Genomic DNA, 22,409 nt, shown 5'->3' on the forward strand with positions numbered 1-22,409 from the left:
CTATATCGATACTTGAGACTAACAACATTAAATTTAGGACAGGTGGTGAAATAAGATTGTTAAACGTAGAATAAATGACATCATGATGAGTTATAATTAAAAAAAATTAAAAATCAATAAAAAATATTTTTAAAAATATTTTTGTTGTTTCTTTTTCCAAATGACATTTCTTCTTCCTAATCTCTTTTTTTTTTTCTTCCTAATTTCATTTTCTCTTCTTCTTTCCAATTCCCTTTTCTTATTCTTTTCTCTGCTAAACATGTTTGCTTTCAATGGTTGATTTCAATTCCTCTCCTTAATCTTCTGTTACTGTTGTTGCTTCTTTGTTCGACGTAGAAGGTATTGAGTTTGATTCTCGGGTGTGGAGGCAGTGAGTTCAAATTTAAGTTACAAAGATCTGGATTACCCAATAGACTTGAAATGAAAAACTTATTATTGAAACTCGATAATTAATAAAATTTTTGGGTAGTTAAATTTTTTCTATTTGTTTCATGAGAAAATATGGGAAAGAACAAAAAAAAATAGGTTTTTTTTTTTGGTTTACTTTGCTTTCTTTTTAGTTTACAGGTTTTGAGTTATCATTATTTTATATTTAAAGTCTTGATCCACTTCTTTTTTTAGATTTCCTCATTCAACTTTTTTACCTTTTTTCAGTTTTAGGTAGTTGGATTTTTTTTTCTATTTGTTTCCTCAGGAAGTATGAGAAAAAACAAAATACATATTTCTTTTTTGCACATCAATGGCTAAAGGATGGTTGGTATTTTTGGTGCTTCAAAAGCAGCAAAAAACCATGAAAAACCAAAGGATATTTGGTATTTTTGCACATCAATGGCTGCATAAAAGCCCAAGTTTTTTTTTTTCTTAACCTGTAAAAAATTAAATACAGATTCTCTCACTTTAGAATTGCAATTATATACTAGCAAACAATGAAAAACAAAACCCACTACTTTCTTCATGCTGCAAGCTTGGCTATGCATAATTGTACATCCCCCAGAAAAACCAGAGTTGTGTAATCCAACACTGTTATGCAATCAAATGTTAGTATTTCTTTTTCCTAATACAACTCTTAAGGTTTTCTATATATTGGTACCATCAATGTATTGTAACACTTTCAATAAGTTTAATTTCAGCCGTTTATATGTTTAATTGTTTTTCTTTTAATTTTTAAAAAAACAAATATTGTAGAAATTGTGAAATGAACTGATTGCAATTTTTTTTACATTAGTTCAGCAATTTAATAAATTAACAAAATTTTCCAATTTAGAATTGATTGGATAGTGAGGGAGAATTTAAGAAAACGATGAAATCAGAAAAAAGAAAAAGAAAAAGAATAAAAGAAAAGGAGGTGCAAGAGGATGTCACACGGCAATCCATGATTGGTTAACATTGCCATGTCAGCAAAAAATCAACGACTTTAGTCTTAGGTATCAATATAGTGGATGAAAAAAAAGTTTGAGTACCAATCTGGGACAAAAAAAATAAGTATCAATCTGGGAGAAATGGATAAATTCGAGTACCACTTTTATATTTAATTTAAATATTTAAATATGGTGATACTATATATTAAAGTATTCAAATTTTGATGATGATATTATTAAAATCTTTATTTTGTAAATAAATTGAACTAATTATAAAGATATTCTTAACTTTAATAAAAAATATCAAATTAATAATTTATTAGTGGATTAATAAAATTTTAATGGTAAAGTAGAAATGATGGTGACATACAATATAGTTTATCAAAAGATATATTAATAAAACTTGAGCTTGTAAACCCTTCATTAACATTCATTATTAAATAAATGCTTAAACATTTCAAATATTTGAAATATTCGCTTTTAATAGATAAAATATAAAGATGTGATAGTAAAAACGTGAAAATTTGATCATATTCATATCACACGGACCCGAGTCACCAACTAACATAACTCCCTTAATAGCAAAGCCAACTAAGCTGTTTCGTTTCTAGCAAGCTCAACTCCTTTTTCTGAAATCTTCTTTCCATTGAATTCACCATCTTCTTCTTCCTCTTTAACCTCTTCTATTGGTTTGTAAGTATAAAGATAAGCACAAATTATGTAATAAATGAGATTCAGGACTTGGATCCCACTAACAAGCCAATAATAATATTCAAGTTTTCCCCTGTTCAGATTCCTATCTGGCAACCAGTTACTGTTTTCACCTGTGTATTTATGAACAAGCGAAACCAGCAATGTCCCAATGTAATTCCCCATGGAAATGGCTGTCCAATACAGGGCTGCTGCCGTGCTTCGCATGCTTTCCGGCGACTGGTCGTACAGGAACTCCAAGTGTCCAACTGACATGAAAACTTCGGCTATGCCGTGGAGGCAGAATTGAGGGACTAACCAGAACACACTGATGGGAACTATGGCTTTGGGATCATCCAGCAAGTTGTGATGGGCTGCGACGGATTTCCTTTTGATCTCGATGAACGATGAAACGATCGTGGCCACGATGTTGATAACAAAACCGATTCCCATTCGTTGTAAACACGTGACGCCCGAAGGCTGTCCAGTGAACCGTCTTGCTAGCGGAACGAAGAGGCGTTCATACAATACTAGGCCTGAGAGCGTTGTTAGGATGCCAAAGATGGACAGACTTGCTGGTGGGATTTCGAATGATTTCGACAAGTGTCGGTCCATGGTTCGAGCTTGTTGGATTACGAAGCTATGCAGGTGTGAAGATGAGGTGACGAGTAAAATCCCAGCAGCCCAAATTGGCAACATTCGGATGATAGTTTTAAGCTCTTCGACTCTATGGACTGTGACTAACCTCCATAGATTAGGTGGGTTGGAACTTACAGACTCGGATTCTGTCACTACTGCAGCTTTGTCTAACCATCTGAAAACAAAGATCGAATAAGCAATTCAAGCCATTCGAATACGCCTAAATATCGGACACAAATAAAGAACCATGGCTTACTTGTATTGATCTGTATGAACAAGTCTTCCATGAAGAGAAATGGCTGCATCAAGCTCCTTGTTCTGGTACAAGAGCTTGGGATTCTCTGGTGCAGTTTCCTTTCTTTTCTTAAAGGCTGCAACAATGACTTGAGCCAATCTAATCAGTGGACTGCCACCTGGTTCGATTTTCTTATAAAGGGGTGAGCCCATAACAAAGGCAATGATTGATACGATCATGGCAATGGTTGGGATTCCAAGACCCCAGCCCCAACCAACATTCTCTTGTACATAAACCACCACTGTCAAGGCAGTCAATGTGGCTAACCCCATGCTAAAATAGTACCAATTGAAGAAATTCCACTTTTTGGACCGACCCGTGATCACTTTGTCCGAGCCGAATTGGTCCGCGGCGAATGTTACAACGCAAGGCCTAATGCCGCCGGTGCCTAACGATGTGAGGAGAAGTGAAATGTACAATATCCACAGTTGAAACGTTGAAGCTTCCTGGCAGTTCTGTTGTGTCGGGCAAGGGGGCGGACGTAGCGATGGTAGCACTGCTGATAAGGTGATGCTAACCAAGCCCTGCAACAACAAGGGCAACATGATCCAACTTATTGAAAAACTAGTTTGGCAGTGAGGGATCCAAAATGAGTGCAAGGGATCGATACCAGTTCGTAAATGATGGATCCAACAGTGATGGCCCAAAAGCGACCGGCGAATGAATCGGCAATCAAAGCACCGATGAGGGGGGTAAAGCTGGCAGTTCCACCAAAATTGGTGAGGGTGTTGGAGGCTTGAACCAGTGGCATGTTTAGTTCTTGAGTCAGATACGTTATCATATTGCTATGGAATCCACTTGAAGCAAATCTATCACATATTTCATTTGCTGTCCAAATCAAATTTCCAATACAGTTAGTTTACGAATCCGGATTCAGTCCATGGGTAATGTAATAGTTAACAAATTGGGGATCTGAATTTCAGCTTTTAAGATTTTTATAAGAAAGGTTATGCCACTGAAATGAAAGGCTAGTTATTGCATTTCAACAGGGGTGTAGAGGCTAAAATACTGCACAAGCCATTATACTAAGATAAGATTGTATTATATTCTTTTTATTTAAAAAATAGTTAAATTAATTCAGATATAGTTAAATTATAAAATAAATCGATCTTTTTTTAATAGAAAGGATTAGTTTATCCATATTTTAAGTAAACGGGTAAAATGTAATTTGATTCCCAACGTAAAAATCTTATAATACCTTTATAAGGTGTAGAGGTATCTATGACTATGCTCGGGCCTATAATATTTTTTTCTAAATTCTACCATATTTGTAAACAGTACCTATACAAATTTTTTAAAAAATATTTAATTTAATTATTTAACATATTTTTCTTCTATTAAGTCATTAAAATATACTTATCTTTAATAATCTACATTAAAATACGATATATATAATTTTTAATATGAAAATAAAAGAAAAATGAACTAACTTTGCTCAGGTTTTGAATACTGTAAGGATTTATGAAATCTGAAATAGAAAAAAAGAAAGGACAGAGAATGCAAACTAACCAAGAATGAATGGCATTGTTTTAATGCCACCAAGCTTCTTGTTGTTGAGCATGCTATCATCATCTTCTTCTTCAACAAGCTTGTTGGGAGTAGGCAAATCCATGGGGGCAGGTTTGTTGTCCATGGTGTTTTAGCAGCTACCTAAGGTACATATAGGGTGGTGTGGGTGGGCAGTGAGTATATTATGTGAATCAATGATGAAACCGATGAGAAAGGTTCAGTTGAGCTTGACTTTCACTATCATAAGTGACGTCTGATCTTATGTCACAATTTTCGAGCTTTACTGCCATTTATATGTATATTTTTTGTCCATCAACAACAAGAAATTCATATCTGTCTTTATAATAATTACAACCTGTTAAGATTTGAATTAGATTGGTTAGATAGAAAATCACAGTTTAATTGAATAGAATTAAAAAATTAATTAAACTGTCTTTTTTTATTTTTAATAATTTATTAAGAGAAATGAGAAAAAATGTGAGAATTATGATATTGAGTTTTTGGATGTTTTTATTTTTGTATATATTTGATCAAACTTAGCTAATAATTTATTTTAGCTTTTTAGGCAAAAGAGTTAGCAAGAAAAGCAAAATTGCAGCAACTTTCAAATCGAATAATTACAACCGGTTAATATTTGAATAAGATTGGATCAATCATAAGACTAATTAGATCGATGAGGTATCAGTTGAAAAAGAGTTATCAGATTAATTGACTCATGAGTTAGTATGGATCAATTGAACTAAATAAAAAAATCAATTGAATCAATTGAACTGTTCTTTTAAACATATATATTTTAAAATTTTTAATAATTTATTTAATCGAATCATACGAGTCGCGAATTGGTGACATGATCGATTCAACTACTAGTTCAATTCTGTAAACCTTAGTTAAGATGCTTTATGCTTTACAAACTTTTTTTTTGTAAAATATACTTATAATTATTCAATTATTAGTAATTTTTTAGCACTTGATTATGAAAAATTATAAAATGATTATTTATTATAGACTTTTTTGTTGTCACCAATTTTAAAATGCTAATGAAAACATGACATGTAAGTATTTAAATTTTGATATAATAATTTTATCATTAATGTTTATACATTTTGTTAATTTAGCTTTAATTCTTAAAAGTTAACTCTTAATATTTACATATTACCTTAATTTCTCATATTTTTTACACAAAATATAATTCAATTTACAATATATAAATTAGAAATAAAAACATTTTTAAGAAAAATCTATTTATTATTAAACAAGATAATCTCCAATTATGATTTTTTCTTATACTTGAAATGGTTGAAAATTTAATATCTCTTTATGACAATTAATTCATTTTTTTTTAACTTGAGTTCGTGGTCATTAATAAAGTAAATCAAAGCTAAAAAAAATAAATGAAACTATTGGGTTGAATTAACGAAGTGGGTTGTTTTATTTTTGAGGAATTGAATTTGGCATTTTTCAAAATTTGGATAGATTTATTTGTTCTTCTTCTTTTTTGCCATGGAAATAAGACGATGTCATGAAGGAGATGAAGTGGCAGCACTTTAAATACTCCTACACATCGACCAAATCCACTATTTGATGCCGGCTTCCGCGATTGATAATACAAGTTCATTCACAACTCTATTTGAACTACTCCCGACTCTTCAAATTATTTAGCTTATTCATTCCTCGGACTCGACTGAACTTACTGCATTTCTTGCTCTGCACTTTAATGATTTCAAAGCCAACTTTCATTTTTCTTTTAATATTGAGTTAATTGAGAGAGTGTTGAAGCTTTTTGTGTTCGTCAAGGTTGTTGAAATTGGGTAAGATTGGCAACTGGTTAGTACACTAGTTCGGAGCAAAGGAAAGAATCGATAACCAGCAAACCAGTACAAGTCGATTCAATCGATATAATAAATCGGTTGAGCCAAAGGCTAAATTGTTTTTTATAATTTTTAAATATGTTTATATTTTAAGTTTTATAAAATTTTAATAATTTATTTACTTGAAATTAGATTGGCGGTTGGACTAATCGAATCAATTAAATCGAGAATCGATGACTTGACTAGTTTAACCATCAGTCTTTTTCCAAAAATGTTAGTGTTTTCCAAAAAGGGTAACAACTATATTGACAATAAGAAGGACAACTCACTTGAATCAATGTTGAACAATACAAGCATGAGTCTTATGAAATCAGTGAAGGTTGAGTCGGTGGAGACTGAATCATCTCAACCGTTAGTTTTCAATCCAACGATTAGAGAAATGAGAAAATATGAGAATTATGATCTTGAGTTTATGGATGTTTGTATTTTTTGTATATATTTGATTAAATTTAACTAATAATTTTTTAAGTTTTTTAGACAAAAAGGTCACAAAGAAAAAAATTTTATAGCAAATGATCAAATTACACAATGTCTAAACGTTGAGGGCTAAACTTTTTAACATCAAAACTAAATTGATACTATATAAAAGCTTTGAAGGTTAAATTTATTATTATGACAAATTTCAAAGATGTTATGTCATTTTTCGGTTAGCTATTTAACTACTAATGACCAAACAAGATATATCAAATAATTAGATAATCATTTGGTAATTTTTCATAATTAAATAACAAAAATATTTACTAATAATTGAGTGTGAATCAATAGGTAGCATATATTTAAAGATCTCATTATAGTGTGAGATCTCGTAAGATCCTTTTAAATAATCGTTGAAATAAAAAGGAAGAACAAGAAACACAAATCTATTGTTGACTATGCCACCTAAGATTTGCATTGAAAAACGTAAGTTTATTTTTAAACAAATTCAATCGATTTTAACACTAAAAAAAGAAAAATTAATTGATAGAGAAAAATAACAAATTGATAGACCAATTTAACAGATTCTAAGAGACGAGCATAATTTTTTAATTTTACAAGAAAAGTAGATTTCTAAATAAAAATTAACATATTAATTAATTAATTTAACAAATTTTAAGTCACCAACGCAATTTCATAATTTATGGTATAACTTAACATACGATTACGTCTTCATCATTTCTTGAAAATCATGAAATAGTTTACCAAAAATAAGGAAAAGGAAAGTATTACATCAAAATCAAATGCAGCATGCGTTTGTATAGGAAAATAAAAAACAGCATGCGTATTAGATCTTGTGCAGTTGGTTGTTTTTTGACAAGGACAAGCCGAGTCGAGTAGGTTTGTCCAGTAATTAAACTTCCAGATTAATGTGAATAGAATTTTATTTGTTATTCAATGTCAAACCCAAAACTTTATACGGTAATTTATTAAAATATTTATTTTTATTTGCTTTGGTTACGTTTTAGTGATTTATATTTGAAATATTATGTTTTAGTCACTTACGTTATTGTTTTGTTACGAAATAGTCACTCTATCGTTAAGATATGTTACCTCCCAAACAATAGTCCGACATGACAATTAAAATGAGTTTTAAATGCCAACGTAGATGTCCAACTGAAATGATAAAAGTTAATTTTTTTTTATAAAAATAGAATATTAAATTTTGCCTTAAAACCCAATTTTCTCCTGTTTAAAAAGAAGTAACAATTTTGGGTTTTTTTGTTACCATAAAAAAAGAGAAGAGGAGCAGAACAATAGAGAAGAAGAAGAAGAGGAAGAAGAAATAAACTCACCAATCTCTATACTTACTTGCCGTTGTGGTTGCCTACAAGACACAAATAAACAAAGATGAAACATGTCCTTTTTGTTTGTCACACGTACATAAAAATATGAAAAGATGGACCACCTTTTTACAAAAAAAAAATCATAATATCTGTACCGAAAACCTAGGTAAAAAACAAAAAAACCCATTACTTACTATAATCCACGCCTACACGGAGGCAAATTTAGGGGGCTGGCAGGGCTGCAGCCCCTCCTAAAATGAAAATTTTGCCATTTTGACCTTTTAAATTTTAAAAATTTTAAATTAATAAAGGTAAAATTACACTTTGACCTCCCAAAAAAAGATAAAAATTTGATTTAATCTTTTAAAAATTATAAAAATATAGACAATTTAATTTCGGGCCCCCCTAAAATTTTTTTTGACTTTGTCCCTACCTAGACTCTCCATTGAATCGATTCTTTGTTCTTCTATTTTGAATAAAAAATCCAACCGATTGATGAAACAATCAATTTGATTTCTATTGTTTCGATTCAACAAAGATGATTATGAAAATAGATGGTTTTTTAAGTCAAAATGGAAACAAAAACTAAAAGAAAAAATAGACCAAGGGTTTTTTTCTAGATCAAGGATTAATCTGATGCATTGGTTTTGATTATTTGAGGAAACCAAATTAACATCTTCCTTTAATAAATTTAGAAAATTCAATTAATTAAATTTATTTAATTAAAAATTAATTAATTTACTTAGGCTAAACATCCATGTTGGCATTTAAAACCATTTTAATTGTCACGTCAGATTATTGTTTGGTAGGTAATAGATCTTAACGATAAAATGATCATTTCATAACAAAACGATAACATAAGTGATTAAAATGTAATATTTTAAATATAAATAATTAAAATGTAACTTGAAATGATAATTTTAATAGTTTACCCAAATTTTATATCACTTGTCATTCAATTGATAACTTTATGTTTTGGGATTTGGATCGAGTTTTCTTCCACAATTCTTTAATTATTCATAATTTTTTGAATTATAATTAATTAAATTAAAAAAATTATGTCTTTAAACATGCTTCAACCTACAACATCTAAATGATTATAAAGAAATCAGTATTAATTAAATAAGGGCTTAATTAAATTATAAAAATTTATTATTTTGTTTAATTTAATTATAAAATATTTTAGTATGAATTATTATTTTTAAATTATGAAATGATAACACAAGTTCCACATAATTTAAAATTAGAAAAAATTGAAAGAGGGATCTGTTTTAAATAATTTTTGAATTTTAAATATTCAGATTCAATAATTATAAATTTAATATTAAAATTCAACATTTAATTTTTATTTTACCCAAATACTATTAAATAGTAGTAAAATAAGATTAATTACTGTAATAATAATATATATGTTTGAATTAAAAAACAAATTGTAGCGATAAGGTGATAATAGATAATGATTAGCAAGAATATTAAAAGTCAAAATGTGTGTATATATATATGTGTATATATATAGGTTTAATATTTGATACACTAATAGTGTAATTTTTTATTCCACAAGTTGTCTTAAAAATTGTTATGTGTTTTTTTTTTTTCTTTTTAAATATATTTTACTAATTGTCAACCCCTCAACTTTAGTTATGAAATTTAAAATTTCACTCAAAGTGCACAAAATATTATTTTTACTATATATTATATTATAAAAAATATAAAAATATATTTAAATTATAAAATCTAATTATAGTTATAAATGTTCTAAACTATAATTAAATTATCAAAATATACTTATTTTAGATTTATAAAAATATTGAAGAATTTTTAAAAATATTAAAAAATTTACAATTTGAGAGTAATTTCAAGGAGGATTTGAGTAGCTCAATTTCTTTTTCAAATTCCACCTAAATATGTGGTTTTTCAAAATCTGTTTTAATTTTATTTCATTTAAAATACATGCTCCCGCTATAAGATAAAAGACCTACACTTCAAAAGTTATTTTATTTAATTTAATATATATTTTAAAATTTTATTAAAATAAAATTTTAATAAATTTTAAAATTAAAATTATATTCATATTGAATATTTTATATTATTTATTTTAATATAATTATTCTTTTTATAATTATTTTTAATTAGTAAAATGCTGACAACCTTTTTTTTTTCTAAATCAATTATTTATTCAAATAAAATAATTACAAATGCTTCATTTTGAATTTATAAATATTAAAATGCTAGCCTTTTGAAAATATAAAAATTAAAAATTCTTCATATGAAAATTCAAAACAATCCACTCAATTTTAAAATTGTATTAAATATAATAAATAGTTAATAAAAATAAGTATTTAACTAAATAATATTATTTTTAATATAAATTCAATGAGTTTAAATCGCATCATATAAAATATTAATACTTTTTTTAAAAAAAAGGTAAATTACACCAACAATCACTTAACTTTGATGTAGCTGACAAAACAATCACTCTGCTTTCATTTCAGTCACTCAACTTTGAAAAAATAACAAATCAATCACTAACTTTATCCAAAAGTGACAAATCAGTTACCTATTACCATTTTTTGTTATAGGCTTAATGGGCAGTTGACGTGGCCAGTTAACTAGATAACGTGGCCAGTTAACTTGTCACGTTGGATATGAGAAGCAGAAGGGTCTTCTTATTTTTCTCCTTTTCTTCTCCTTCAACTAACTATCAAAAGAAAAAATTGCCAAACAAAACCTATGGCATTTTTAAGGTTGTCGACCCTTACCACTCCCATAATCATTGTTGTTGCCTCTGCCTTTGCTCTGTCTGCCACCTTTGTTTTCTCTTCTTCTTCTTCCTCCACTTCTCACAATTCTTCTTGTTTCACCAAGAAACCAACAACCTAATTTCTTTTTCATTTACATAAAAACAAGAACCCAAAGTAAGACCTTGAAAAAATTGGAGAGGGCGAGGGTTGATTGCTTCCTCCACCATTTAAAATCTTTGATGGTTAAAAAGTGAAGTTATATCACTTACCACTATTTTCAAGTATAAAAAGAAGAACAAAAAAAAAATGATGGATATTTAATTTAAAGAAAAATAGGGTTTGTAAGTCAGAACTGTGGGAAAAAGAAGTGTGGCACCATAACAATTAGTTGAGGTTTAAAAAATGTCTTCACCTTCAATAATCTCAAATCTCAAGCCCTAATTTCCAATTTCTCCAACATCAATCGATAATTGTTTCATATTTGATGAGCTCTCTTAGAAATGTTTTTAAAATTGTCCTTTGGAAATCCCATATCTTTATGGTTGGTTGAATGAGTTTTTGTTCAAATCTCTAATGTTGGTTAAATGGACAGAAGAGGAGAAAAGCTTATTTTACATTAATGGGTTTTGAAGAACTGTAAAATGACTGTAAAATGGAATGGAGCGACATGAAAGAAAACGAGCGACATCTCTATTTCTTCTTCTCTTTTTCTCTTTTCCTCTTATTCTTCTACTACCCAATTAGGGTTCTTAATATGGGGCTATTTAAATGACAACAAGACTCCAACATGCCCGGTCAAATGGCAGGTCACTTTTTTGTTACCTCTGTAACAAAAATTGGTAGGAAGATTGATTTGTTATTTTTTGAAAGTTAAGTGCTGAATTGAAATCAGAGTGGCTATTTTGTCAGCTACATCAAAGTTGAGTGATTGTTGATGTAATTTACCCTTGAAAAATCCAATTTTTATTGAACCAGAGAGTCTTGAATGTAATAACAAACTAGTATAATTCTCCACTCAAGTTTCAAGATGGATAATTATTTGTTTGGATATTGAAAATTTTAAAGTTAAAGTATGTTCTAAGTTTATATGTGTTTCAGTATTTTTGGAATTTAGTTTAATATTTTTATTTTTAGAATTTAGACTCTTTATTTTTAAATTTAAAAAATTGACATTAATAATTTAATTAAAATAATTAATAAATATTAATTATTTAAGTTAACTAATGATATTAAAAATAAAAGATAAATTATATAATTAAAATTTATAAAATTCAAATCATATACAGTAATATAGATACCAAATCATATAAATTATAAAATTTTATAGTATAATGGTAAAAATAAAAGTTTGACCACAGATATTCAAATCATTTAACTAAAAAAAGTATTTTAACATTTTCTTGAACAATGCGCTTATGAATAAGATGGTTGTGAGATTTTATTTTTCCTATTCAATTTAAGAAAAGGTTAAGTGGCAACTTTCCATTTTATACTTAAGTATTACACACTATTGAAAAATAAACACTCAAAATGTCAAAAGAATCTTGGGAAAAATACAAAAGAATAAGGACAATATACTTACAATAATTGTTTTTTTTTTTTTTTTTTTTTAAGAATTACAATACTTGTTAAAATAGCATCCACGGGTTTACAAAAATGGGTGCCGGTGCCATGTGCTCCAGGATTTATGTACCCGTGAACATCCAATTTCTTACGTCTCTTTATCTTATTTTGATGCATTCAGTATATATTTTCTGTCTTTCATAATTTATGTTTCTACTTTGTAGTTGACAGTTTTAATAATATCCTCTTTCAAATTTAATTTTATATATATATATATATATATATATTCGAAACGTGATATGTTTTATTATTATATATAATACTTGTTGGTTATAATATATTTTTAATATGATACGAATACATATTATATTTAAATATAATTAATATTGCTAATGAGGCCTTGTCTCAGTTAGTAAAGGCAAAAGTCTTATATCTTGAATACCTGAATTGTATCAGTTTTAATGTAATAGTTTGATTTTATATTTTAATTAATCAAATTATCCATTTATAATAATTTGGACTTGTATTTGTACTTTATCGAAAATTATATAGGTAAGACTTTTTTTTCTTTTACTAATAACAACCATAAACAAATGAAATGTAGTATAGATGACAAATAAAGCACTTACAAATTATTGTATAATTTCTCATTGTTTGCAAAAATAAAAAATAAAAAAAAAACTCAATAGAGTAGAAAGATAAATTGGTAGTAACTGCAACATTGGAAGGTTCATAAACATTTCTTTTGTTTAATTTAATTGTGTTCTTACATGTTGAAATTAATTCTAAGAGTTATGACATTTAGATCCATGAGAGGCTCATTCTCTAGGGAGATTAACAAGTGGATGTGAGAATAGTTAACGGAGGAAGAAGGGTTCCTATAAGAATTAGTTGGTTTAAATTATGTATGCTTAAACCCTAGGAGTGAAGAACCTAGGAAGTAATTTAGATTAAACAAAATCGGGAAATAAGTTTACCGGGTAAATCATAATTTATCTTAGTGGAGAAAGTGAGGTCGGGAGATAAGCGAGTATCTACTCATTAGTTAGTTAGTAAAGGCTGAGTGGTAATACTAGTTAATTAATAGCTAATTCAATCTAAACCCGAATTCTGAAGTTAGTTACAACAATTGAAACGAGTTAATCTTCTGCTTGTTGTTCTAATTTAGTTGTTTGTTATTTTTCTATTTATTTAGTTTAGTTTAACTTATTTTATGATTTTCATCTCTTTTATTATTTGTCGTAATATAATTTTAAATTATTACTATTTAGACTTGTTATTGTAGAAGTAATCTTTGGTTTAATTCATCCTCCCTTGGGTACAATTCTCGGAATACTTTCCTGTGTTCTATTATACACATCTTTATTACATTTTGACCTGAATACTTGCAAACATCATTGCTTTAATTTAATATATTTTTGGTGTAGTATTTTCCAATCAAACATGCAAGCGTTTGGTGGTGGTCACCAACCTTCCTCCAATTTAATTTTTTTCTAACTTTTTTTCTAATTATTTCTAACATTTTCAATATTTTTAAAGCCATGTAAATAATTAAATACAATTTTATCATTGTAATATTTCAATTCCTTATTTCTTTCTTTTTGATTTTGAACTTCATTTTTAGAGTGGTTAAAGAATGTATAATCTCTTTAAAATGCACTAAAATATTGAAAGATTATTACTTTATTATTATTATTTTTAGATTGCTATGCTGTTTCTTATTAGTGTGATTAAATAAAATTGTTTAGAATGGATGTTGTTTGGTATGGATGAAATTATTATGGGTTTTCTTAGATTTTGGTTCTTTAATTTGATGCTTTGAGCCTACAATGACTGTTTGGAAGTTGAAATCTTTTGTGACACTTCCTAATCTTTTTCTGGCATCGAAACAGGATTACAAAGAATTACCAGTCATTATAGTTCAATAATAAATAATATGGAAATAAATATTATACAGTTCAGAAATTATATCTTATTGTCCCTTTATTGGACACTCAAGGCCCAAAATAGAGGATAGAAATAAACCGAGACTCAATCGGAAGCTTATAAAAATTTTCGTAAAATTTCCAATTTTTCCTTTAATGAACAGTACCACACGTCCGTGTGGTCTAGGGGACATGCCGGTGTGTCTCTATGACATGCTCGTGTTGACGTACTGTGTGGCTCACATGGCCTGGACACGCCCGTGTCCTCTACCCGTGGAGCTCTTTAACTTGTTACTCATGAACAAATTGATTTCACACGGCCAAGTCACATGCCCGTGTGCTTAGCCAGTGTGGATTTATTTTTCAATTCGAATCTAGTACAGTTTTCACACGGCCAGGGCACATGCCCGTGTGCTTTGGCCATGTACCTCACACGGCTGAGACACATGCCCATGTCTCCGCCTGTGTGGCAATACCTAAGCCTTCTGTTTTACAACATTTTAGGTACAGGGGACACACGGCCTAACCACATGCCCGTGTGCAAGCCGTGTGTCTCACACGGTCTGGTCACACGCCTGTGCGCAAGGTCGTGTGGACTCGAAATGAGCCTTGAGCGTCAAGCTTACCAACCCTGCAATTCTTGAACCGCAAGCAACTCAAGTCCTAAACTTTTAACTTTTTCAAATTACAATTAAACACATCTAAAACATTTTCAATTCACCAACTTAAACATTCAACTAATATACCCTCATTGGTACCATAATGTATATCAACAAAACTCTATAATATCATGCTAATCAAACTTATATATATATATATATATATATATATATATTCATACCCAAAATATGCATATTCCATACTAACTTTAGCATGTTATAAACTCAACTTCTAGTATTTACAACAACTTTTTCACTAAAATTCCAAAACGATCACTTTGACAACCTAGGTACATGCCATTTATCAAAAAGAAAAGTACTTCACCACTTTGAGTTCGGGAGTGGCTTGGATGCTGAGTCGTTAATCCTTTTTGTACCTAACTTGCACACAGAAACAAACCGTACGCTGAGTATGCACTCAGTGGTATTTCTATAAACCAATGCTTAAGACAAACTTTAGCTCATAAACATTTGAACTATAAAAATTACGATTTCCTTATAATTGAGCAATTCAATCATTCACTTCCATTTCACAATAACAACTATCTTTATACTATTCTAGTAAAATATACAGTGTCAGTCTTTATTCAGTATCAATCAGTAACATTCAATTGTTCAGTACAATAATTTACCCCCTATTAACATAACTCGGACCTGGACGGATACACGAATCCAACCCACACACCAGTATAGCACATAGTGCCTCATTGGCTAAACCAAGTAAATAAGAATAAGAATAAGATGGTACATAGTACCTCATCGAATTAATCCGAATAAAGAATAAAGATGCGACACTTATAGTGCCTTATCGATTCCAGGTCAAATATCCCTGAACACTTCTAACCCTATGGCATGCCAACTATATCTGACTTAGCCCGGCATTGTTAATAGGGTATTTAATTTTTCAGTCAATATTCATTTCGATTCTCATATTCAATTTGATTCAGTACATTAATAACAATACTTACCTCATTTTCATTTACCATACATATTAATTAATAAAAGCGACAACTAATTATTAAATATGGTTTATAGAAATACAAACCGTAGTTTTTCGAATTATTCTTCATCCATCTTCTCTTTTCCTTTCTTTGTTGATGCTTCCAGTACTACGTTAGCTACGAAAAATTAAACAATTAAAAATTATCAATGCACCATTTAACATCATACATTTCAATTTCTACATAACTTTTGCTTAAATTCCAATTTAGTCCCTAAACAAGACTAGCACTTTTTGTTTAAAACAAATCCCATATTTTCATTCTACTCTATCTTTAAACAAGTTTCAACACTCAATTTTCACCATAAAACATTAATTATGAAATCTTTTCAATTTAATCACCACTATACCAAAACTTGCACCTCTTTTACATTTCAATCCTTTTCCCACTTCTAACTTGAATTTCCATCACTTTAACTCATAATTCTTCCATTTGTTCAACTTAATCAACATCTAAAAATTCACTAACTTTCTAAATTTCCACATGATTCAAGTAGTACTTATCTCTAGGATTCCAAAAACATCAAAATTACAAGAAAATAGACTAAATTGACTTACCATTTTAACTTCAAACGTCAAAACCCTATTTTTCCTTTCTTTTTCTTTTTTCTTTTTTTTTTCTTTCCCGCTCTGTATCTTTCCACCTTTGTTCTTTCTTTTTCTTTTTAATTTCTTTTATTTACTTTATTTTAACTATTATATTATTATATTTTAGTAATTATTATTATTTACTTAAATAATAAATAAACATATACCTATATTACAAATGTATGTATTATACTTTCTACACATGTAATTTATTTTACCACACATGTGTCACTTAGGGTTTAATTGCTAATTTAGCCCTTAAGTTTTCTTTAATCTATAATTAAACTTTTATTCTTTATACAATCTAGTCCTTTCTTCAAATTACTCTAAATTCAAACTAATTCACTAAATCAAATCCTAATTAATCACTCAATTAACATTCGTAAATATTTCTAATAAATATTTACAAATTTATTTTACGAGAACAATAACTCGAAATCACAATTTTCGATATCCGTGACTATTGGGTCATTACATCTTTACACCATATTTGGTTGGGGTGAATGGAATATGACTGTAATATAATAGAGTTGTAATTAGTAATTCAATTGTTTGGTTTGATGGAATGGAATAGAGTTGTAATAGTATTCTTGTGTTTAGTTGAATGGAATAGATGTTGTAATAGCATAAGGAAAAATGCTTAAATGACTAGAGTACCCTTAGAAGAATTATTTTTTTTGGTGTAAAGAAACAAAAAATTACATTAAATTTATCCACATCCTTGTTCTCTTCTCTAGGAATGTATTGTAACAACCACCAACCAACCTTCATCAGTAACAAATGAATTTGTGAGATTAAATTTGAATTCGAGGATGAGAAGAGGATTCTTGAATAGATTTTACAACCTCCACACTATCAGTCTGAATCAACACTCTCTCATAATTTCAATTCTGCATCATGGTTAATCTATGAAATATTCCCCACAGTTCATCTTAAAAAACTGAACACTTTCCCAATGGCCTATTGAAGCCCAAGATTCACTTTCTTTCATGATCTTGCAGAATTCCTCCTGAAGCAGTGATTCAACAGTCCTTTTTGACAGCACCGTCTGTATTTAAATGAACCCATCCATCCTCCCAAGGAATTTTCCCTTGTTACCACTTGTAGAAACTATTCTTATTCCAGGAAGCATGTTGTTTAGCTCAACTATAAAAAATATTAATCGCCTCAATAACGCTCCATGTCGTACCTTGAAAAATATAAAGGTTTCTATTTTTCCAAATGCACCATGCTAGGAAGCCAAAGAGTGACGCCCAATCCACTTCCCCAGTCACCAAGCTTTGCTTGTGTTGCAAGTTATCCACTAGCCACTCATGAAGGCTACTTGAAAAAAACCATCTTCGTTATTTGAAGGGATGACCTGCAACTAGATTTCCTTTGCCACAATACAATCTCTAATGGCATATAAAATGAGCAACCTTTGTTTGAACACAAGCCAGATGAAGAGTCTAACTTTTTGGGGTTCTTGAAATTTCTATGTAATATTCCAATTAGTATCCTTAGGATCCCAAGAACTTTCCTTTGACTTCCAATAAGCACTTTTAAGGGAAAAAGTACCTGTAAAGGTACCTATCCATATGATCTTGTTAAGTCCTGTCGAAGTATATGGAGGCGGTATGCTTACAATACGTCTAATAATCTCCTTAAGGACCCATAAATAGAATAAGTTAAGATTCAAAGCCCCACCCGTTGTGGTCAAGTCTTTGAGAGTGCACTCCAAATCCAGGTTATCATGAGATGGAATCTAACTTATTAATAGTCCTACACCTGGAATCCATGGATCATTCCAACACTTAATTCTAGACCCATTTCCAACTAACCAAAGTAAGTTCTCTTTTAATAGATGCCAGACTTTAAAAAGGGCATTCCATAAGAAAGAGTACCTGTTTCGAGTAATACTTTCTGGTAGATCTTCTTTTATCCCATATTTTGACTGAATAACCCTAACCCACAAAGTAAAAGAGTTAGTCACAATATTAAACCCCACATTAAGCGTAAACAAAATGTTTTGGTCCCTCAACTGCCTTATCCTAAGGCCACCACAAGACCGAGGTTGGCACTTCGACTTTCAGCTCACCAATGCCATCTTCTTCCCATCACTCAAGAATCCCTAAATAAATTTTTTGACCATACACTCAATCTTTTCACACACCTCTATAAGAATAATTATGTATTACATGAAATAACTAGGGATCGAAAGCAACACCGATCGAGGTAACGTAACTCTACTAGCTAATGATAATTTTCTGGCATCCCAACAAAGTAGCTTTCTTCAAACCTTATCAACAACAAACCTGAGGGAGCTATTAGTTATCTTCTTATAAAACAGGGGCAATCCCAAGTATGTACCAAAGTTTGATACAATTTGAAAACTGAGGATATTCCCAATTCATTCCTTTAAATTATCATCAACATTAGAGAATAATAAATTTGTCTTTCTCGCATTAATTTTAGGGCTAGAAAAATCACAAAACTCCTCCAAGACAGTTTTATTATTCTACCTTGATCAATATTCACATGACCCAAAATAACCAGATCATCAATGAAAAATAAATGAGACCGCTCTAGTCTTGACCGAGATAGATGAATGGGTTTCAATAAGACATAATTAATCATTGATCGGATATTATGTCCAAGCCACTCTATATAAAGGACAAAAAGATATGGTGATAACGGGTACTCTTGTCTAATTCCCTTTACCAGTCGAAACTTCTATGTTGGGACTTCATTCCACAATACCTGCAAAGAAGAACCCGTAATAGCAGACATAATAGCATCGCGAAGAAAATCAGGAATACTTGTAGCTTTCAAAGAAGTATTAATAAAGTCCCTACTATTTTATTTTAATGGTCATCCACTTCTTACTCTTCTGTTTACTTTTCATAGAATTGATTACTTCTTGGGCAATAATAACATTATCCATGATGTTCCTACCTGCAATAAATCCAGCCTGCTTAAGAGTAATGATTTTTGGGAAGACAACTCTGAAGTAATTTGTTATCACCTTCATAACCAATTTGTAAAGAATCGTGCATAGGCTAATAGGTCGAAAATGGAAAAATTTCTTAGGGCTAAACATTTTAAGGATAAGGAAAAATTCTGAAGTGATAGCTTGTTCAGCGAATACCTTTTGAACCTACTTACAAACTACTTCACCAACCACATCCCACTGACTCTGGAAGAAAAGAACATAGAAACCGTCACTTTGTGATGCTTTCAACGGAGACATGTCAAACAGTACGGTTTTGATCTCATCCGTTGAAACCTCTTTACCTAAAAGAATGAGATCGTTATGTTCAAGCCCTGGAAAATTACAAACTCGTAAGTTGTTCATACCAATAGGATGCTACCCATACAATTTCTGAAAGAAACTAATTGCCTCTAACTAGAGACCAGCTTCTTCAAATAGCCACCCGCCATCTTCATTTTTCAAGGTAGATATCCTATTATGCTTCTTTCTCTGTAAGCGTCTATAGAAAAAGGTGGTATTATGATCTTCTAAGCACAACCATTCATATCTAGCTTTTTTTTTTCATAATAATTCCTCATGGTGGAGAACAACTTCTAACCCCTCTCTCACCTTCATTTCCAAATGCACTAAGCGGTCAGAAGCCATGTTTTCCATCACTTTTTGAATACTAAAAGCTTCCAAAAAAATTGTTTTTTATGAACACTAATGTGATTGTACATAAACTTGTTCCATGATTTGATATTTGATGTAACCTACTCAAAAGACTGCACCATGAAAATCCCAATTATTTTTAACAAACTCGGTAAAATTCAAGTGTTTAACTCAACCAGCCAAGAATCTAAATGGTCAACCTTTGAGCATAATACGTTTCGATTTTAAAGAAAGAAAGAGCGACCGATGATCTAATTCTTTTCTCGAAAAATGAGTTATTGTACAATTAGGAAAAACATTAATCCAAGTACCATTACCAATTGCTCTATTGAAACGGTCAAATATCCCTCCTTTATGCCAAGTGAATTAAGGTCCTTTAAAACCCAAATCCTAAAGTTCAAAAAAGAGTGGACATCTTCTCCCACAAGATTTTCCGCCAATTTTATTGTTAGAGGATAACAAAGCATTAAAATCTTTGATGGCAATCTAAGGAACATTACTGTCTGAAATAGTCAATTTTAGAGCCTTCCAAAGCTTATTACACTTTTGGCCATCAGGACTACCATAAAAATGTGACATAAAGAAGTTTAGCATGCACACAAACGAAAACCCGAACAAGAATGAAATGAGAATGATTAGAAACTACCTCTACTCTAATAGACTCTTTCCAACCAATCCAAATACCTTTAGAAAAACTATCAGCCTCCACTTGGTGTACTAAAAACCCAACATAGCTATGATTTTGTCTGCTTTGATAGTGCTAACATGTGTTTCAAATAAACCAACAATATCAGGGTTGAACTCCAAGTTATACTCTTGAAAGATATGAGGAAACTCAACATTGGCACAACCTTGACAATTCCAAGTAAAAATTGATAAATTCATAGATATAATCAGAAAAAAAGAAGGCTAACCTTTCACTTTTCGGACAATTCCAAATTCTTGGTCTATAATATTTCTGAGCCCGAATAATCCTTGCATACTTCATTTCCCAACTAAGTACTTAATAATTTCACCATGGAATCCATTGTATCTGCTAGAGGAACACTCGAAGCACCCGCAACCTTAAAGAGATTTCCTCGTTCTCTAATAACCTTGTTGAGCTTTTTTCCATTCTGACCATTCTCAGTTTTAACGCCAAAGGCACAACTATTAATCCCATGTTTAAGTTGAATGCCTTATGCAAAATTAACACTTACTGAATTAAAACTTATGTTAAGGTCACCTTTTTCCCCCGTATGTTACAACAAAATGTTTTCCTAAGTTCAAAACATCTGGACTTAGAATCATAGTTCTCTCAGGCTAATCCTCAAATATATGATTGAAGCAAGAGATCAAGCTTATAGGGAACTCATCAGTAAGAAAATTAAAATTATTTTTATCCAACTTAAAAGTAGTATCACTCGAATCAAAATTAGAAAGCATGACATTGCCCAAATTGTCATTGCTCTTTTGAGATTTGAGGGAAAAGTCACCCGTATGGGTCTTATTAATTTTATCAACCGTAGTTGAATTATTGAGCAACCCACTATTAGTCAATCCATCTACTTAGATTGGTCTCTTCCCCAATGCCTTGTCCATCATATTTCTGCCCAAAATAGTCAACCCATTCCTGATATCGGGTAAGGCCCCATAATCTTGTCCAAAATCTGACACTCTAGCATCTTCTCTGGTTATTGGACCGCTGCTTTCACTTTTGACCCTTCATATTCCCTTGATTATCCCCCAAAACAAAACCTAGACTCTCTTTGACACTATTCGAGCCAACCATTGTAATTTCAGCCCCTTCCTCTTTATTTTTATTTAACCCCATAAGCGCCAAAAGTTTCAAACCTGGCTTTATTTTCCATACATTATTCGTATTTTGATTTTGATTATCCCTTAGGTTATGCCGAGATTTCCTTTGAACCTGCATCCATGGATTGAAAACCCCTGGTTCCTTTGATTTGTCAGTGTTTGGAATCGAGGAGACTACCATCGGATCTTTCTCCCTCTGACTCTGATTTTAGTTTTTTAGAGGACACAAGTCCTTCACATGGCCATATCGACCACATGTAATGCAGATGGATGGTAAGGATTCATACTCTACCTTTTGGATCTCACCATTGACCCGAATCTAAGATACTAGAGGTTTGTCGATGTTAACATATAATGGCATTCGGGCAAATCTACCTTTAGATCTACTAACAATA

At 30.5% G+C, this 22,409-nt stretch overlaps 1 protein-coding gene across 1 annotated transcript; it reads right to left on the reverse strand.

Annotated features, from left to right (window-relative positions):
• Positions 1 to 1,732: 1,732 nt before the first annotated feature.
• LOC108488606 (protein NRT1/ PTR FAMILY 3.1-like) lies at positions 1,733 to 4,751 on the reverse strand. Its single transcript, XM_017792893.2, has 4 exons — positions 4,492 to 4,751; positions 3,593 to 3,810; positions 2,944 to 3,506; positions 1,733 to 2,862 (listed from the first exon to the last, which is right to left on the reverse strand). Exons 1-4 carry the CDS (start codon positions 4,613 to 4,615, stop codon positions 1,950 to 1,952), a joined length of 1,818 nt encoding a protein of 605 aa, XP_017648382.1. The 5' UTR covers positions 4,616 to 4,751; the 3' UTR covers positions 1,733 to 1,949.
• Positions 4,752 to 22,409: the final 17,658 nt, after the last annotated feature.

Source organism: Gossypium arboreum, chromosome 10 (genome assembly GCF_025698485.1).
Source record: "Gossypium arboreum isolate Shixiya-1 chromosome 10, ASM2569848v2, whole genome shotgun sequence".
NCBI classification, from domain to species: domain Eukaryota; kingdom Viridiplantae; phylum Streptophyta; class Magnoliopsida; order Malvales; family Malvaceae; genus Gossypium; species Gossypium arboreum.